General features: G+C 33.3%; 1 protein-coding gene across 1 annotated transcript; it reads left to right on the top strand.

Annotated features, from left to right (window-relative positions):
* The first annotated feature begins 9,197 nt into the window (after positions 1-9,197).
* Positions 9,198-14,311, top strand: LOC139868883 (probable magnesium transporter NIPA1). The gene is made up of 8 exons (XM_071857224.1): positions 9,198-9,526; positions 9,854-9,910; positions 10,528-10,618; positions 11,391-11,551; positions 12,193-12,320; positions 12,412-12,549; positions 13,593-13,685; positions 13,867-14,311. The coding sequence occupies exons 1-8, from the start codon at positions 9,397-9,399 to the stop codon at positions 14,122-14,124; spliced, it is 1,056 nt and encodes a 351-aa protein (XP_071713325.1). The 5' UTR covers positions 9,198-9,396; the 3' UTR covers positions 14,125-14,311.
* The last annotated feature ends 4,373 nt before the right edge of the window (positions 14,312-18,684 follow it).

Below are 18,684 nucleotides of genomic sequence, written 5' to 3'. Positions count from 1 at the left end.
AAATACCCTTCGGTTGTTTTCGACGATTCGCGAACAATTATATGTAAATAGATACATATATACTATAACATGAAAAGGTAACAATGTATTAATTGTTTGATACCGTACATTAAACTTATTGGTTTAAATATCTATTTGAATGTATATGATAAGTTGAAATATTTATTATTAAAATTTATTTATAAATAACTTCCAATGTGTATTTAAAAACTGATTTATGTATATTAAAAAGATATATACATATATATAATAAACGATAGTAACATTCGTTTATTGATTCAATTGATATTTAGATAAGTTAACTAAAGCATTTAAGATGAACCAGTTAAACACTAATTTGTTACAGTGTTTTCAAATTGCCACATTACTCAAAATGCTACAGTATTTTTGAAAATCACTATTTGCTACAGTGAAATTGACTTTGCTACAGTGAATTGCTACAGTAAAAATTGACTTTGCTACAGTAACTTTGCTACAGTGGTATATTTTATGGATGATTTAAGACTATATTTTGACAAAGGTACGATTCACGAAACGTAAAGTACAAGTTTTCTCAGCGTACGAAAGGGCGTTCGAAAAACCGGAACCGGGACATAAGTCGAGTGACAACGTACGACTTATCGGAACAAAAATTACAAGTCAACTATGCACGTGAATTTAATATAATATATAATTAATTAATTTAAATTATATATATTATATTTACATTTATTTTATATTATGTCGATAAGCTAGGAGCCAAAACAATGTGAGCTGTCCCTGGTCCTCATGCGAGTCGCATGGCCAGAAGGCCATTTCCATGCGAGTCGCATGACTCCAGATTCCAGGCCAGGTACTATAAATTCAGGTGTTTTGCTCGAATGAAAAATCAAACACACATACACAAATATATATTACTCCGTATAATATTTATTATTATTATTATTATTATTATTAAGATTATTATTAATCTTATTATTAGTATTATTATTTTTGCGATACAAAAATAATAATGTACATAAAATATTACGACGGAGTACTGTCCAAGTAATTTTCAAAACGAGTTTCCGAGCGAGCTAGAGCTAAGGAAAATATGGGTTATTGCCAAGGAGGTTATGGGTAATGTTCGGGGGTATTTTTGTGAATCAAACCTCGTGTTTATTATCTCCGATGCGTCTATATGATTTCCTACAATATTGTATATCAATATTAAACAGTGAGTTTCATAAGATCCCTTTTACTCTCTACATTTTTGGGCTGAGAATACATGCAAATGCTTTATTAACCGATATACAATATTTATATGTGTGAGTTCATTTGCTCCCTTTTACTCTTTACATTTTTGGGACTGAGAATACATGCGCTGTTTTTACAACTGCTTTATTAAATACTTTTGAAATATATTTTGAACTGAGAATACATGCAAATGCTTTATTAACCGATATACAATATTTATATGTGTGAGTTTCATAAGATCCCTTTTACTCAATATATTTTTGGGCTGAGAATACATGCGACTGTTTATAAATACTGAAAATACAATATTTATATGCGTGAGTTTCATTTGCTCCCTTTTTAATTGCTTTTGCAATCTATATTTTTGGGCTGAGAATACATGCACTTTATTTTAAACGCAATGGATACAAGTACATACTAAATTCTACACTGAGTTTGAACCGAAAATCCCTTAGCTTTGGTAACTAGTAACTGCCAGTTATAAGAACTGGTGGGCGCGAGTAGTAGTATATGGATCCATAGGGCTTGACATCCCCGTCCGAGCTAGAGCGCTAGCCTTTTAACGGACGTATGCTATTTGAGAAGCGTACACGTTGGTTTGCGTGTATTATTAAGATGATTATACAAAGGGTACAAATTATATATACGTTAAAGTTTAGTTACCAGGGTGCTCAGTTTTGTAGAACCAATTGATAAACGTTTCGGATGAAACAACTGAAATCTTGTGGTCCACCTTTTATGTTAAAACATATTGATAAACGTTTTGAATAAAATAACTGAACTTTTGTAATCCATATTGATATACGGATTATGTGTAATATTAAAACTATGAACTCACCAACCTTTGTGTTGACACTTGTTAGCATGTTTATTCTCAGGTTCCCTAGAAGTCTTCCGCTGTTTGCTTAGATGTTAGACAAGCTATGTGCATGGAGTCTTACATGACATATTTTCAAGGAAACGTTGCATTCACCAAATCATCACCATGTATCTTATTTTGACTGCATTGTCAACGGAAATACTGTTGTAAACTATTATTTATGGTGATTGTCTATATGTAAAAATCATCATATGTCGAAAACCTTTGATTTAAATATTCATTTATGGTGCGCCTTTTCAAAAGAATGCAATGTTTACAAAACGTATCATATAGAGGTCAAATACCTCGCAATGAAATCAATTAATGATGTGTTCGTCCATATGGATTTGGAGCGATCGTCACAGAAATACTCCGCAAAGATTATGTAATCTTTAATGTTTTAGAGATTAATCATTTCTAAGTCAAGTCGAAAATCAAATGAGCTTAATATGATATTAACTCATTAAATCTGTATTAGATTTGAAAAAAAATATACATACATATATTTTCATAAAGACGGTAATAAAAATTCTTTTGTACAAAGTATTAATTGTGAAATCTTTAACGGGTAGGTACTACTCGAGAAATATTTAAGTTCACAATTAATATGTTACACTGTACATTCTTAAATTTTGATTCAAAAATCATTAACTATACTCACTATCTTCACAATGATACACAATCATTTCATACAAATTCAATCACATATTCTGATATCGACGGATCAGAATCCAAGCCATAACTCTGAATCGGTGACATCATTCTTAGATCTCTACATCTTTCAAAGCTATACTTTGACTTCAAAACTATGCAAGATCCTTTAGCATTGTTTTTACCAAAAATAACCTTGTAATTCCTTTTCAAAGTATCCAGTATTATCAATCATTCAACCAGTCAACGACGACCTTTCAGACTTGTAACTTTGGCATATATGTTTTTGTTACTGGGGAACCTTTCATGTTCCACCACATTAGCAGTAAAGTTACCAACAACTTCATTGATCTTTGACCTTTCGAAAAAATCCTTATACTCATTAAAACTGTATCATGTACTCATCCACATCTTGTAACAATAATTACCATATCAACTATCGGGAATTAGCAATCAGTATTTCGAATATCGCAGCAATTCTACGTCAACAGTTATATATACATATAATGTCTATCTTCTAGACTTACATACTTCGAATGTGAAGTTTCTGAAAAACATCCCAAACTATGAACTAGTTCTCTGAAATTGGAACAATGTTGATGAAGCAGCAAAAACTGTAAACGACCTTAACAGTCAAAAGTTTAATGATAAAGAATAGTATGGTGGTAAAGCTGAGAAAAAGAGAAGGTTTGGAACTGGAAAATGGATTGAGCAAAGTATGAAGGAGGCTGTGGATAAATCACAAAGACTGAACCTGCCTTCAAAGAATCCAAATGATTCAGTATCTACTGAAATCCTTAGTAAATACCTTGCTCTTTACTCTAAAACCTTTGCGGACAATATTCTTCATCATCATCATTATCTTAAATATTCTAAGATATCATCATATCTTTCATTATAAATATCCTCGATATTTCTGAAGATATTATCATAACCATTCTTATTTGAAATCATTCATCTCTTCGCGCTATCTGTGTTATAACATAAAAGAAACTATTTTAGTTTCTAACATCTGAAAAATTCGAAAAAAATAATAATGTTTTGAAGTAGTGTTGGGAACTGAAGCATGAATTAGTATAATATAATGACACTTGATCAACGTGATTATATTACAGTAAGTCATGCTGAGTTTCTAATGGAACGTGATAAAGGTTCACAGATCATACCCTCATCATGAACCATGTTACATAACTCTTTCATTCTATTTAACCTCTAAACATATCAAGAAAATATTTTTCTTGATGATTCGGTCTTTTTCGAGGTATTCTGGTAATTTGACAAGTCAGATTGTGCCATTACCGTTTCTTTCTTAGAACATTAATTATGTTCATTTCAAAATCCATACCTACGAATTTTGGACCATTATTCGCTTGACTTAAAGTCGGAAAAAGAAAACGAAAGCATGAAGCTCCGAAATATAAAGCCCGAAAACAACCCCGAAATTACAAACCGTGTATATCAATGCGTATAGCAATATAAAGACACGGGAGAATGAAAAAGAATATAACCCCAAGGTAATAGTAGAAGAAAATAACCTCCTCTGGTGGCAGATGAAAAAGAAGAATGAATGATATGATAGCCAAGAAAATATCAAGAATCAGAACTGGATGAAGCATTTTCACAAATCTTTTGTAAGTATGAAATAAGAAAGAAGATTATAGGAGTGGTGAAAATAAATGAAACGGAAGAGGTTAATTTATAGCAAAATATCAGACATAGCAATCGAGGCAGATTACGCATTTAATCAAAGGAAATCCTAATTTCCTTAAATTCCGAAGAATCAAATCTTATTTAAATTACGAAGATTTTCTATTCCTTAAATTCCGGAAATCAATCGTTACTACATCAAGAGATAAGACGAATCTCTATTCTCCATTTCACTCTATTACGATAACTTCTTCTCTCATACGCTTCGAGTAATTGGATGGTTTTATCCGTATTATTCAATGGTGATAAAATTCTATTTACCAACTCATATTCGTCATGAAAACATTTTTATTGTCAGTCATGACGACCTCACTCAAATTTCGGGACGAAATTTCTTTAACGGCTAGGTACTGTGATGACTCGGAAATTTTTAACCAAATTTAAACTTAATCTTTAACGTTTCCGACACGATAAGCAAAGTCTGTAAAACTGAATCTCAAAATTTTTGAACTACTTTCATATATTCAAATACCTTTCGGTTGTTATTGACAATTCGCGAACAATTATATGTATATAGATACATATATATATACTATAACTTGAAAACGTAGCAATGTATTAATTGTTTGATACTGTACATTAAACTTATTGGTTTAAATATTTATTTGAATATATATGATAAGTTGAAATATTAATTGTATGAATAATTGCGACGTATATTTAAAACGTGTTTATGAATGTTGAAAATATATATTAACTTGGTCATAAAACGATTTGTTATTATATATATATATCAACAAATAGCGAGGCAATGATTTATAGAAGTAAATGACCAAAATACTCGAAAGTTTAAAATATACTTTGAGTGGTATAGTTTAGGGATAATTTAAGGCTATATTTTGACAAAGGTACGAGTCACAAAACGTAAAATACAAGTTTTCTCAGCATACGAAAGGACATTTGAAAAACCGAAGCCGGGACATAAGTCGAGTGATGACGTACGACTTATCGGAACAAAAATTACAAGTCAACTATGCATGTGAATTTAATATAATATATAATTAATTATATAAATTAAATATATTATATATATAATATAAAATTATGTCGACAAACAAAACAAAAAAAAAATTGTGTGCTGGATTTTGGGGTCATGCGATCGCATGAGAAATAGGCATAAAACCCATGCGATCGCATGGCAGTCAGGATTCAGAAACATGCTATAAAAGGTCAGTTTCTGCTCGAATTTTTACATGGTGTGATATCTCTCTGCTTTATACAAATATATATATAAATTATTATTATTATTATTAATATTAATATTATTATTAATCTTATTATTATTAATATTATTAATTAGTATTATACATAAAATACTACGATGAGGTTATGAGCGTGTCACTTTCAAAATGGGTTTTCGAGCGAGATAGAGCTAAGGAAAGTATGGGTTATAGCTATGGAGGTTATGGGTAATGTTCATGGGTAATATTCGCAAGTCAAACGTAGTGTTTATCATCTCTGTTACGTCTACGTACTTTTCTGAAATATTGAATCACAATATTGATACGTAAGCATGTATATTTTATCTTTTATATACTAATAGTGTATCCATGTCTAGTGCTCGAGTGTATATATTTATACATACTTGTATGCTAAATTTCGTCGTTAAACAGTTTATAATAAATCACGAATTAAATACATATATTACGGGTAAAAGGTATATGATATACATGTTTTCGGAAAGCTGGCGAAAAATCAATAACTTTTCATTTAGATATCGAATAGTTTCGAGGAACGAATCAAAAGATATGGTCAACTGAATTATAATTGACATTAATTGGAATTGCTTTTTGAATCTGCAATTAATACTTAAACAACTTGTTTACGAGATTGATAAAATAGATTTTTGAATATTACCAACCGAGTAAATGAATCCTTATATAAGGTACGTCTCGTTTGTTGAACTATTGTCAAAATTGACTTTTTGAAACAACTTTGAATAACTTTTGTATGTCAATTTCGAGCATTAGGATTGTGATACACTATGACCTGACCTAGCTTGATAGACATTTGTTGACCAACATATGTTCTCTAGGTAGAGATCTACGATTATTTGATATACCGAGTTTCGGTCACATTACGATGAACAACTTTATATGCTGCTAAGGTGAGTTTCATTGATCCATTTTTAATTGCTTTTGCAATACATTTTTGGACTGAGAATACATGCACTTTATTTTAAACGCAATGGATACAAGTACATACTAAATTCTACACTGAGTTTGAACCGAAAATCCCTTAGCTTTGGTAACTAGTAACTGCCAGTTATAAGAACTGGTGGGCGCGAGTAGTAGTATATGGATCCATAGGGCTTGATATCCCCGCCCGAGCTAGAGCACTAGCCTTTTAACGGACGTATGCTATTTGAGAAGCGTACACGTTGGTTTGCGTGTATTATTAAGATGATTATACAAAGGGTATAAATTATATATACATTAAGTTTAGTTACCAGGGTGCTCAATTTCGTAGAATATTTTGATAAACGTTTCTGGATTGAACAACTGAAATCTTGTGATCCACCTTTATATACAGATTATGCGCAACATTAAAACTATGAACTCACCAACCTTTGTGTTGACACTTGTTAGCATGTTTATTCTCAGGTTCCCTAGAAGTCTTCCGCTGTTTGCTTATATGATAGACAAGCTATGTGCATGGAGTCTTATATGGCATATTTTTCAAGAAAACGTTGCATTCACCAATTCATCATCATGTACCTTATTTTGACTGCATTGTCAACGGAAGTACTATTGTAAACTATTATATACGATGATTGTCTATATGTAGAAATCATCAGATGTCGAAAACCTTTGATTTAAATATTCATTTATGGTGTGCCTTTTCAAAAGAATGCAATGTTTACAAAACGTATCATATAGAGGTCAAATACCTCGCAATGAAATCAATGAATGACGTGTTCGTCCATATGAATTTGGAGCGATCGTCACACGCGAAGTTGCAGAGAATGCAACAAGAAACAAGGTCCCAATTTACACAGTACACGACATGATTTTGTAGCCAATCTAACCATTCGATTTTTAAAATCCAATCAAACGATTTAAGTTGTATCTCCATTAGAGCCGTAGGTCCATTCCAACATGTCTTTTGTGAAGACTTTTTGATTGTGATTCCTCCAAAGAAAGTATGCACACGTCCATTCCACGGCTTGCCAAATTGTAGATCCTAGCGGAGAGAAGGAGCTATTACATTTTCCACGAAAGGCCTCATTAATACTAAGATTGAGGACCGGTCCAAGTTTCCACCATCTATATATTTTCTCCCAAATTTCCAACGAGTGTCGACAAAAAATCAAAGAATGCTCAATTGTTTCAATATCATCATCACATAAAGCGTATCTAACAGAATCAAGATCAATACCTCTTTTGTCTAGTTCGGTACGAACTGGAATCCGTTTTTTTTAGAACCCTCCATATAAATAATTCCACCTTTAAGGGGACAAAGTTGTTTCTTAAAGTTTCGTCCCGAAAATTGTTGTCACGAAGAATAAGATCATCAATTAACCTTGTTAATTTTTTTGTAGTGAAAATCTCGTTCGTCCCTAGCGTCCATACCAAGAATCACGATCCAAGTCATGTTTCCTGTACGAATTCAGAAGCTGCTGCAGATTGTCCATTTCATCCTGATCTCGCCCGAATAAATCAGTGAATTCTGTCAATTACCTTCGCGTTTTTATCAGCTTCTAAGTGATATAATCTTCCAAATTTTGTCTTCAAAGGTGCGTCGCAAAGCCATGCTTCGTCCCAAAAACTAGTTTCGCCTCCACTGTCGATTTGCTTTCTAAACGAATTAAAGAAGATCAGCCCTGTTTTTTCAATATCTTTGTCTACACGTAAAATGTTAGCCCAAACACCACTTTTCCCTCTAGACGCGTGAAGGCCCGAAGGGGAAAGTAGCACAATAGAACCATAGTTTCTACTTATACGTAATCAGGTTAATTTCATAAACTTTTAATACTTATTTAGTTTAAACTTTATTCATATTTTTATTATGTCCAGGAGATTAATAATATTTGACATTACATATTCAGTGACACTGCAAGTGTTTCGATTGTATATCATTTATAAAGACTTCGATTTGATTTGTTCAAATGTACAAACACTTGCGACTCAACGGGATATATTTAATTTTCACTGAGGCCACAACCCTCCATTTCGTGTAAAACTTCCATCATTGGTTTACGGTCAATTACACGTATAATACTTTTAAGTGTGTCAAAGACGTATTGTCGTTAAGATATTTCTTAAATAAAATATGTTGATTACTCCTATTATATATTCTGTAATGTAATGAAAAGGGTAAAAACGGAATTTCAAGTAACTCGGGATGCTTGGTAACATAAGTTGTGGTGCGAATTTATTTATTTATTCATAATTTCAATTTCGTATCACATCACATAACAGAACATAAAACTTGCCTCCCTCTCCTCTCCTCTGTTACCCCCTCACTTTTTTTTTTTTGCTTATCAATTGCCGAGATATTCACAAACATATAAATATACCAAAATATATCTATACATTACACCATCTTGTTTTTTTCTTTGATATTTTTCCATTATTGGTTATAAAGTTGAATAAAGTTTTAAACTTTTTCAAAACCCTCTTTTTAAAATTAGTGGTGAATCATTTTTCACATGGTATTAAAAACAATTTCTAAAAATAAAATCGTTACCATTTTTTGTCAAAAGGTAAAGACTTTTATAATTTTAGAGTATTAGTTTTAGTTTGGTTGTTGAATGAAGAGGGTTATTTTTAATTCGTGGGTGTTTTTTTTAGTATTGTTTAGAATTTAGGGCAGAATCATTGAAGTAATCACTGTCTCTTTCGGAACTGAAATTGGTTGTTTGGTTTGTTTTTACTCCGATTTAATTTATATTTTATTTTATTCTTGAGCACATTACCAATAGAGTGATTCCCGAATTGTGTTCGGGTTTTTTTATTTGCTAAATGGGTCAAGTATCAGCCGATAATGTTCACGGACTTGTTCTTGCTGTGTCGTCAAGTATATTTATTGGTGCTAGCTTCATAATTAAGAAAAAAGGTCTCATGAGGGCAGGTGTTTCAGGAACTAGAGCAGGTTGATCTTTTATTTATTAATTTAACATTATTACAAAGTGTAATGTGTGTGTATGTGTATGTGTATATATGTATAGGTGTATTTATTGGTGATATCGTTGCTTTTTCTTGATCATGAATAATTGTTGATCGAAAACTGTAGCTCAATACGAGGATTTGGGTTGATTTTAATAAACTAATACACACGTTTAGAGATATTAGAATCCAATGTAAACCCATGTGCTGGCATACATACATGAAATAAATTAAATTTTAGGGTAAAAATATTGTATAAAAAAGTCAGCTGTATAAAAAACTTATTCCAGAGGTGACTTTTTTTTGTTTGCAGGTTCTGGAGGTCACTCATACTTAAAGCAACCTATGTGGTGGGCTGGGATGGTGAGCAGTAAGTTCAAATTGCATAATTCATATTTGGTTATTTAATTTTTCTTTGTACTTACATTAAAATTAAAATATTCAATAATATATGGCTCTTTTGAAGTCGAATGAAACTGATATATCGACTTCATACCATCATATAGAGGTGGTCAATTCGACCTGCTCGCGTATGAATGTCTCGACTCAGCCTGCAGGTTTTTATTCATTTTTTTTAATGGGTCAAAGGTTTTAAAATTATATAAGTTGGCTTGAAATGAGATTAGTCAAACATGTCCAAAGTTGCTCCCAAGTGATTTTCTAATGCATACAACCTGATAACTATTTTTATTTATATTCCATGAAGTATGCTATTATGTAAACGATATAAGTCCTGTAATCACATGTGGTGACACAGTGTATTATGTATATTACGTAGTACTAGTATAATTTATTTTTTAAAGCAAATTTGGACAAGAGTGTTTTCGGTCCGCACATTTCAATCTGACCCATTTCTTCGTGTGCCGAATATGTGGTGTTAGACTCGCACCCATATTTTCCATTACCATATTTCTACCTCTACCATCCATGCATTTTTTAATATCTAAATGATGATTCTATTAAAATCTTGTGACTATGAATTTGTAGTGATACTTGGCGAGATAGCGAATTTTGCAGCGTATGCATTTGCCCCTGCCATTCTTGTTACCCCCTTGGGAGCTCTAAGTATAATAGTCAGGTAATTCATGAGAAGGTTATGTGCAAAATTTCTAATTTGTTATCGATATCATATAAACTTATACTAATAAATGGAACTGTGTGGTTTAGGAGACAATCGCTCGTATAGAGAAAAGTGTGTGCATGATATTGGTGCTAAAACCTGTCCTAATGCGCCATTATTGAAATGCATCTTTTTTTTTTAAAGTATATTTTTTGTGTGCTTCAGGACATGTGTTAGCACCAGAATCATCAGTGTTGTAAAACTCCTCGAGTACTCCTTTTTCGGAACCGGCCGAGCAGATTTTTTAAAATCCGAGTAATTAGTTGGTCAACGGCGGTCAATGGGTCAAAATTGGATTTATCAAGTCAAAATCAGTCGAGTTAATATTGGTCAACATTTTAATATGAATTTAAATTAGAATTCTAGAGTTTTTGAACAAATGAAGATTATATCTATGTTTCTAGACAAATATGTTAACGTTCATGTTTATGTATTTCTTGTATATACATATAAAATAAATATAATTTTGAATATATTTATTTGTATGTATAGAAAGTCCAGTCCGATTACTCCCTCTAAAGTCCCGACCGAGTACTCCCCCCAAGTAGCGAATATAGCAACCTTGAGAATCATTCACACACTTTTTCTACATATTGTCTTTTTATCCGATACTTCCCTGTAAATGAAATGATGGTTACAATCTTGATGTGAGGGTATCATTAAAGAACTTTTGAAAAGACGTAAAATTGTAAGGGGTAATTTATATGTGTGTTTTATATAACTTGTGCAGTGCAGTGTTAGCCCATTATCTTTTAGATGAAAGGATGCATATTTTTGGTGCAGTCGGGTGTGTCCTCTGCCTTGTGGGTTCGACCGCGATAGTGTTGCACGCTCCACATGAGACTCCAATTAGTTCGGTCACACAAGTATGGCACTTTGCAACTGAAGCAGGTTTGTCTAATTTCTCTGACCATTTGTGCTTGAAGCATATGTGTAAACTAACAAACACGGGTTCTCATAAACTTATAAACACTAGGTGTCACTTTTTTTTTTTTTTTTTTTTGATTTACCTGGGTTTCCTCCACGCTATGCGAGTCGACTATATCCCAGGGCGACTACCCGCTTTGCGGGCAGCCCAGAGTCATCGCGGGTGAACCTCTGTGGCCAAGAGGGGGTTTAATAGCTTGCATGGACTTGAACCTATGATTCCCTCCTTAGAAGGGTAGGCCCTTGTCCACTCCACCACCACCAACTTGGTTCACTAGGTGTCACTTGTGAACATGTCAATTTGGGTAATGTTTAACTTTTGACAGGTCAAATGGGCTTTAGAGTAATTTATTCCTATTAATTTGATACAAATTATTATTGTAATTATATATTGTTCATGATCATATCTAAGAAACACATTATTACAAATAGGCAAGAAGTGTATATGTATTTATATACATATACACATATGTGTACACACACACATTATTTGGAGAAGTTGGTTGAAACTTGAAAGTCATATGATTTATGAATTTGTTTGACTAAACTTTAAATATCTCTACTTACATAAAAATTGAGACTTTTATGGTGTTAACTGTGATCAGGCTTTATGGTGTATGCATGCACTGTATTGATTATTGTTGGTGTACTTATTTATCGTTACGTGCCTCTTTATGGGAATACTCATCTAATCGTCTATATCGGTATCTGCTCTTTTATGGGATCATTGACGGTTCGTCTTCTGTTCATATTTTCTTTTTCTTTCATAAATACCTAAAGTGCACCGTTTGACTATTAATTAATATAACCGTATGTATCCATAGGTTATGTGCGTGAAAGCGGTCGGAATCGCTATTAAGCTGTCGTTTTCCGGAAGTAATCAGTTCATTTATTTCCAGACGTGGTTTTTCACCCTGCTGCTTGTTGTTTTCTGTGTTATGCAACTCAACTATTTGAACAAGGTACACTGGACACGACTCTGTTATACATGTGCATACGCAGATATTCGTTTTTTTGTTGGTTTTTACTTTTAACCGCCTGAAAATGTATCAAACTTTACTTAAATACAACCGTATGGTATTTATCCAACTTAAATAGTTTCTATTGTATGTGTCGAATTCTCATTTAGTGCTAGTGTATATATCTGATGTCTTATGACTTGTAAAGTCACCAGTTTTAATCAAGGTTGAAAAAGATGCGAGACGTTGACGAGTTGGTAAGATTTTGAAAGGTTGACTGAGTCGAGACGGGATCGAGGTGAAAGTTGACCAACGTTGACTTTCAAATTTAAATATTTTAAACATAAAAATACTCATAAATAAATGATATATAAATAAGATGAGGTGGTGTTAGTTTAAAATAATATATAGGTTTTATATACTGTTTTCTATAATTATAGTGTTTTTTTTTAAATTTAATTTTAGGGACACTATGTAAGTCGCGTCGGTGTTCTTCCCAACTAATTTCTATATGGGCTTGGAATTTTGTTTACACTTGAACAAGGCCAGATAGAAACACGACTTTTGACTGACGTTGACCATATTCGACTTGACTTTTCCCGACTTTTGAATGTTGGCCGACTTATTAAAAGTTTGTCTTTGAAACCGGACAGACTGGTGACAAAACCACCGCATTGGCCGCCAACGGCCGTTTGCAACCATGGTTTTAATGATGTGGTGCATGACATTGCAACTTATATGACAGCGACATCAATAAAAGGACTGGTCATGTGATGTATAAAGTAATCTGATACATACAATATGCATTTCAATAGTTAACTACATACAATAGTATTTTAGGTAAAGTCCGATACATGTTCAGACACTGGACCCTTGTTGTACTATAAAAAGTTGATAAATGAGAAAGTGTTATTCTATTACACACTTTGAATTTAGCATATTATGCGAGTGCATACCCTGGTTGAAAGTTATGAATCAGCTGCTTTAATAATAACGTTACTATCTTTAGGTTTTGATGGTGATTAATTTGGAATACGTATTTGCAGGCACTAGACACCTTCAATATTAACGTGGTTTCTCCAGTATACTATGTCATGTTTACAAGCCTTACCATCCTGGCTAGCGTCATCATGTTTAAGGTGAGTTACTACTGTCTGTTTGCATCAATTAGAGGTGTCAAAATGGGCAATGCTTGTGTACACTTTTGGGTTGACCTGGACACATATTGTCCCACATATTATTTTCAATACTCGTAATATTATGCGTGTCAAACAAAAAGTGTGGTTAAAACATTAACAGTTGTGAATCTGCAATTCACAGGACTGGAATACTCAGAGTGCACCCCAAATTGCAACTGAAATATGTGGTTTTGTGACAATTTTGTGTGGAACTTTTCTTCTACATAAAACTAAGGATATGGGAAATGTAGCTGCAGGTTTACCTGTGTGTTCAGGTTCACCCGTGTGTTCGGGTTCACCTAACTCAAATGCAGACCCGAATTCCCAGCAGCTAGAAATCCGGCATGTCACAGTTCATGATCGAGATACGACACATGAAGAAGAGGATAAATGTGAATGAATAGTAGCAGAGCTAGAAAATCTGTAAAGGGATTAGATTGATTTTTGAGGGGCTAAATTCTTTACATGATGATACTAAATTGTTTTCTTTGCGCTTTTCATGCATACTCTGAATATAGGATTATGGATATAGAATTGTATATTGGTTTACATTAGCACTTTTATATATATGGCAGTCCATTTCATTATTCGACCCTAATTGTCTCGTGTAATCTGTCACATTTAATTGTTTTCTTTGCGCTTTTCATGTAATTATTCAACCCTAATTGTCGGGGTTACATGAAGATAATTTTGTGATACGATATAGGTTATTTTCTTGTTTGGCCACAAAGCAAGAACCCTTTCCCTAGAGAGTAGCATGTGTTTTTCGTTATAGTTTTCTCATGAATTGTTTCTCTTCTATATGGGCACCCCAAAATATGGAAGGCTTTATGATAATTAATAGGCCAATTAAACACACATAAAGATCATGCATCATTATTCGAAGCGATTACAAGACAATGCCTTAATATCTCTTTAAACCATAAGAACTACTGGTTACAAGACTTTGTTTTAAATACATTAACCACAAGTGGTGGTTACATGACCGACATTCAACCAAAAAGTAGATTAAAAGGGTAAGAACCGATTTCAAAAGGGTAAGCCTCCCTCCTATAGAAAGAAGATTAGTTTTCCACGAGGATATTTTCTTTTTAAATCGATCCGCACTAGGCTGCCAGCTAGCTAATTTGTTCATATTGAATCCGACTGGAAGGCCAAGATATTTGAAAGGAGAAGCAGCAGTTGCGCAACCTGTTAAAGTAGACATGTGCTCGGCCTCGTCTGAAGGCACTCCAAATCCGTATAAATTGGATTTTGATATGTTTATATTGAGCCCAGATAGCTAGCTGGTAAAATTGCTGTAATATATATCAACAATATTGGACATCTCTCGGTGGCGGTGGCTCTAGTCTGATAAAATTACAACATCATCTGCAAAAAAAAAAAAAAAAAAAAAAAAAAAAAAGAAGGTGAGATAAAATAGTAGCAGAAGATCCGATTCTGAACCCTTGAATTCTGCCTTCACTGATTGAATCATGGAGAAGGATGTTTAGTCCTTCCATGAGTATTATAAATAGAAACGGGCTTAAGGGATAGCCCTGTCTCAAACCTCCTTTAATTTGAAACTCCGGAGTCGGGCTTCCATTTACCAAAACCGAAGAACGGGCCGAGGATAAACACATATGGATCCATTGTCTCCATTTACGACTAAATCCAAGAACAATCGTCATGTGGTCTAGGAAAGACCATTTTGACAGAATCGAATGCGTAATCGAAGTTCAACTTTAAACAATAAAAGCTTCCTATTCTGTTTTTTGGACCATGATATAACCTCATTATATAAGCATTTGACGACCATGAATGAAAGCCGTTTGGGCCCGATTGATAATTTTATCGATAACCCCGGATATAACCTGTTAGCTAAGATTTTCGCAACAGTTTTATAAATGACACCTATCAAAGAGATCGGGCGGAAGTCTTTTAACATATAACGGGTTTTTGGTTTTAGGGATCAAAGTGAGTTTCATATCTTTTGGAAAACCACCGGAATCAAAAATAGATGTGATTGTGCTGCTAAAGTTACAATCTATTGTGTTCCAGTAATTTTTTAAGAAAAAGAAAAGAGATTCCGTCGGGACCAGGGGATTTATTGCTTGCTGCCACATTCCCACACAGCCCTTTTTTTCATTTCGTAATTTGTAGTAACATGCTCCAAAGCAAGTCGGTCAGTGTCATCTAACATGGACATAGGTGTAATGTGAAGCATAACCTGATCGCAGTCAGATTGGTCGAATTTGGCTTTGAAGGCTTCGAAAAATTCAGCTTTGACAAGAGAGGGTGTTGTGATCCAGACACCATCCTTGAGAATGCCCTTGACCTGGTGGTTGATTCTTTTTTGTTTTAACAGCCCGTGATAGAATTTGGTGTTGTCATCTCCTTCCAACACCCATTTTGTTTTCGATTTTTGAATAGTGTCCATGTCTTCTTGCTGCTGAATGGTGTCACGTCCTGCCTGCCCACACCCATGATGATGAGAATCCATCTGAAGAACTAAAGTAAGCTTAACAATTGTTTGGATGGAGCTCCATAGTATCCAACATTCCAAAGCACCCTTCTTGTTGTTAGACATTACACAAGATCAAATTATAAATCATTAGAAAACTTTGTACTGCATGCTAAAAGTTCTAATAACTTAAAAAAAAAAGAAAAAAAAAGGATAAAGAGTCGCCAATTAGTTAAACGGAACTCTAACATGTTGGAGTAAATGTTCTCAAATTTGAAAAGATTTCCCTGATGATGTAATTTCTCGAAAGATACATTAACCCGTCTGGATATATTAACATATAATAAAGACGACCCCACATGACCATGTATCTAGTATGTTGCCATCATACCGTCTGTTGTTATTCAGAATCTCAGGAGCAACATAGACAACTAATGCTAACAAAATGGATCAAATAACTGCTCCAACACCTTTATACCTTCCCATTCAGGTCATGATTTTTTTGATACTTATGAAGAAGATTCAACAAACAAAAATTAGCATGTATTGCTCATGTAAATCTTTATTAGTTAACACAAAGATATTACATATGTTGTTTAGTGCTTACAATTGTCTCGAAATATTTCACCTCCGTTGACAACGTATACAAGAATCATGTTGAAACTAATAAGGTTTGGTTGCCGGGATCTGCATCAGAAAAATCTTCTATGTATTCATGCTACCTTAAAAATCAAAGAATACATACAATTAAAAATATATATAAGCCGCATGCTCTCTTTTTTTTATCATATAAAAAAAAGTGACCAGTATATATTTCGTACTTGTATCGGTTCCGACAATAGATGACATGGAAATAAGTACTGCTACAAAAGTATCAACTAAAATAAGCGACCCATTTGGAATTGTCATTTTTTCCCAATAGTTTTAGCTTTTCCTAATGCTATAAGAAGTGTATATGGACTGACTGCATTAAGAGCACACGATTTACATGTTGAACCATAATAATTTGATTGATGAATAACTTAATTAACTAACTAATACAAATGTAAACATTCTAAAACATCACTATACGACAGATTTAACATATTAACAGAAACATATATAAACCTGATGATTTCTCAACTTGTTTGAAGATATTACAGTTTAGTTTTGAAACAAGATTTTGAAAATATATATGTATATATATTCGAATGTCAGGGCATAACTTTCACTACTGTTGTGTTGTGGAAAATAATATAAGACACTACTAGTTGATTAGTCGTTAGTTGTATAGTAGTAAGCATAATAATTGAATTGAATATACATGTAAATGTAAATGTAAATGTACTGATTTTTTACAACAGGTAGTAATTGAACATTTTATCCAAAATGTTGTCATCATTTAATAACAGCTGACATAATTACATAATAGATATTTATTTATAGCTTAATGTTCAAATAAGTTGAATATGAGCCGACATAACTATTATTTACGAGATAACCAATAGATGAGGTAAACAAACCTACTCATATATAAGAATGAGTTCATGATCAACTTATCTTTGTCATCACCAGACTCCTTCTGGACCCACATTCAAATAACATTCACCTTGATGCCAAACTTTAGCTTAAACATTGCTCAATTAACGAAAAATAATGTAAAACTTTTTTATTACTGGAAGGTACAACAGAGAAATTTTTGCAGTTAACAAAGAAGTCATAACAATGCCTAAAGGGCTAAAGGTGCCATAACATAACCCTTCATTTTTGCTTGATGACTGCCCGATTTGTTAACTGACGCAAACATTGTTGAGAAAAGCGACACCGAATTATAGCAAACCGCTAGTAATAATTGAAATAGCGACAATAAAGAGACACCGAGATTTAACGTGGAAAACCCCAATAGGGTAAAAACCACGGGCAAGGAAAGAAACGCTTCACTAATAAGAATAATAGGAATTACACTTCTCTCTAATTACAAGGATAAACATTAATCTTTATATCTCTTGTAATTAGGAGATTAGTCACAAACTCTCTATTTAATCTATTAGAATACAAGGAAGAAAGAAAGAATATGGTACGAGTAAATATGCATGAGTGCTGCCATATTTATAGTACTACAAATGTGGTTGGTGAAGTATGAAAATAAGAAAGTCTTCCATGGTAGGCAACTACCATCCACCAACCATTTACTTTTCCATTTCAACAATCTCCCACTTGAAGATTCGATTGAAGCCCAATCAATCTTCACACGATAATCTTTCTTTGCCAATTATGTTACTTACGTCTCCGCTAGGCCGCATGAGGAACGGCACCAAATAAACTTGTCACGGTTGATTGACTTTGTTACAAAATCAGCTACATTGTCGTCAGTATGAATTTTCTGCATATCTACGGTTCCTTCTTCCACTTTCTCACGAACGAAGTGATACTGAACTCGTATATGCTTTGTCTTTGAATGAAATGCTGGATTCCTTGCAAGATGCAAGGCACTCTGGTTGTCACAAAATAGAGTGATATTCTTTTGTTTGTGCCCGA

The sequence above is a fragment of the Rutidosis leptorrhynchoides genome, chromosome 1 (genome assembly GCF_046630445.1).
Source record: "Rutidosis leptorrhynchoides isolate AG116_Rl617_1_P2 chromosome 1, CSIRO_AGI_Rlap_v1, whole genome shotgun sequence".
Taxonomy (NCBI): Eukaryota; Viridiplantae; Streptophyta; class Magnoliopsida; order Asterales; family Asteraceae; genus Rutidosis; species Rutidosis leptorrhynchoides.
This window is presented reverse-complemented; position numbering and strand designations above follow the sequence as displayed.

Excerpts from the sequence above, each read along its gene's own strand:
- LOC139868883 (XM_071857224.1), top strand. The coding sequence starts at position 9,397 with ATGGGTCAAGTATCAGCCGATAATGTTCACGGACTTGTTCTTGCTGTG. Across the intron at positions 12,550-13,592 it reads AACTCAACTATTTGAACAAG|GCACTAGACACCTTCAATAT; the intron begins GTACACTGGACA and ends ACGTATTTGCAG. Across the intron at positions 13,686-13,866 it reads CTAGCGTCATCATGTTTAAG|GACTGGAATACTCAGAGTGC; the intron begins GTGAGTTACTAC and ends TGCAATTCACAG.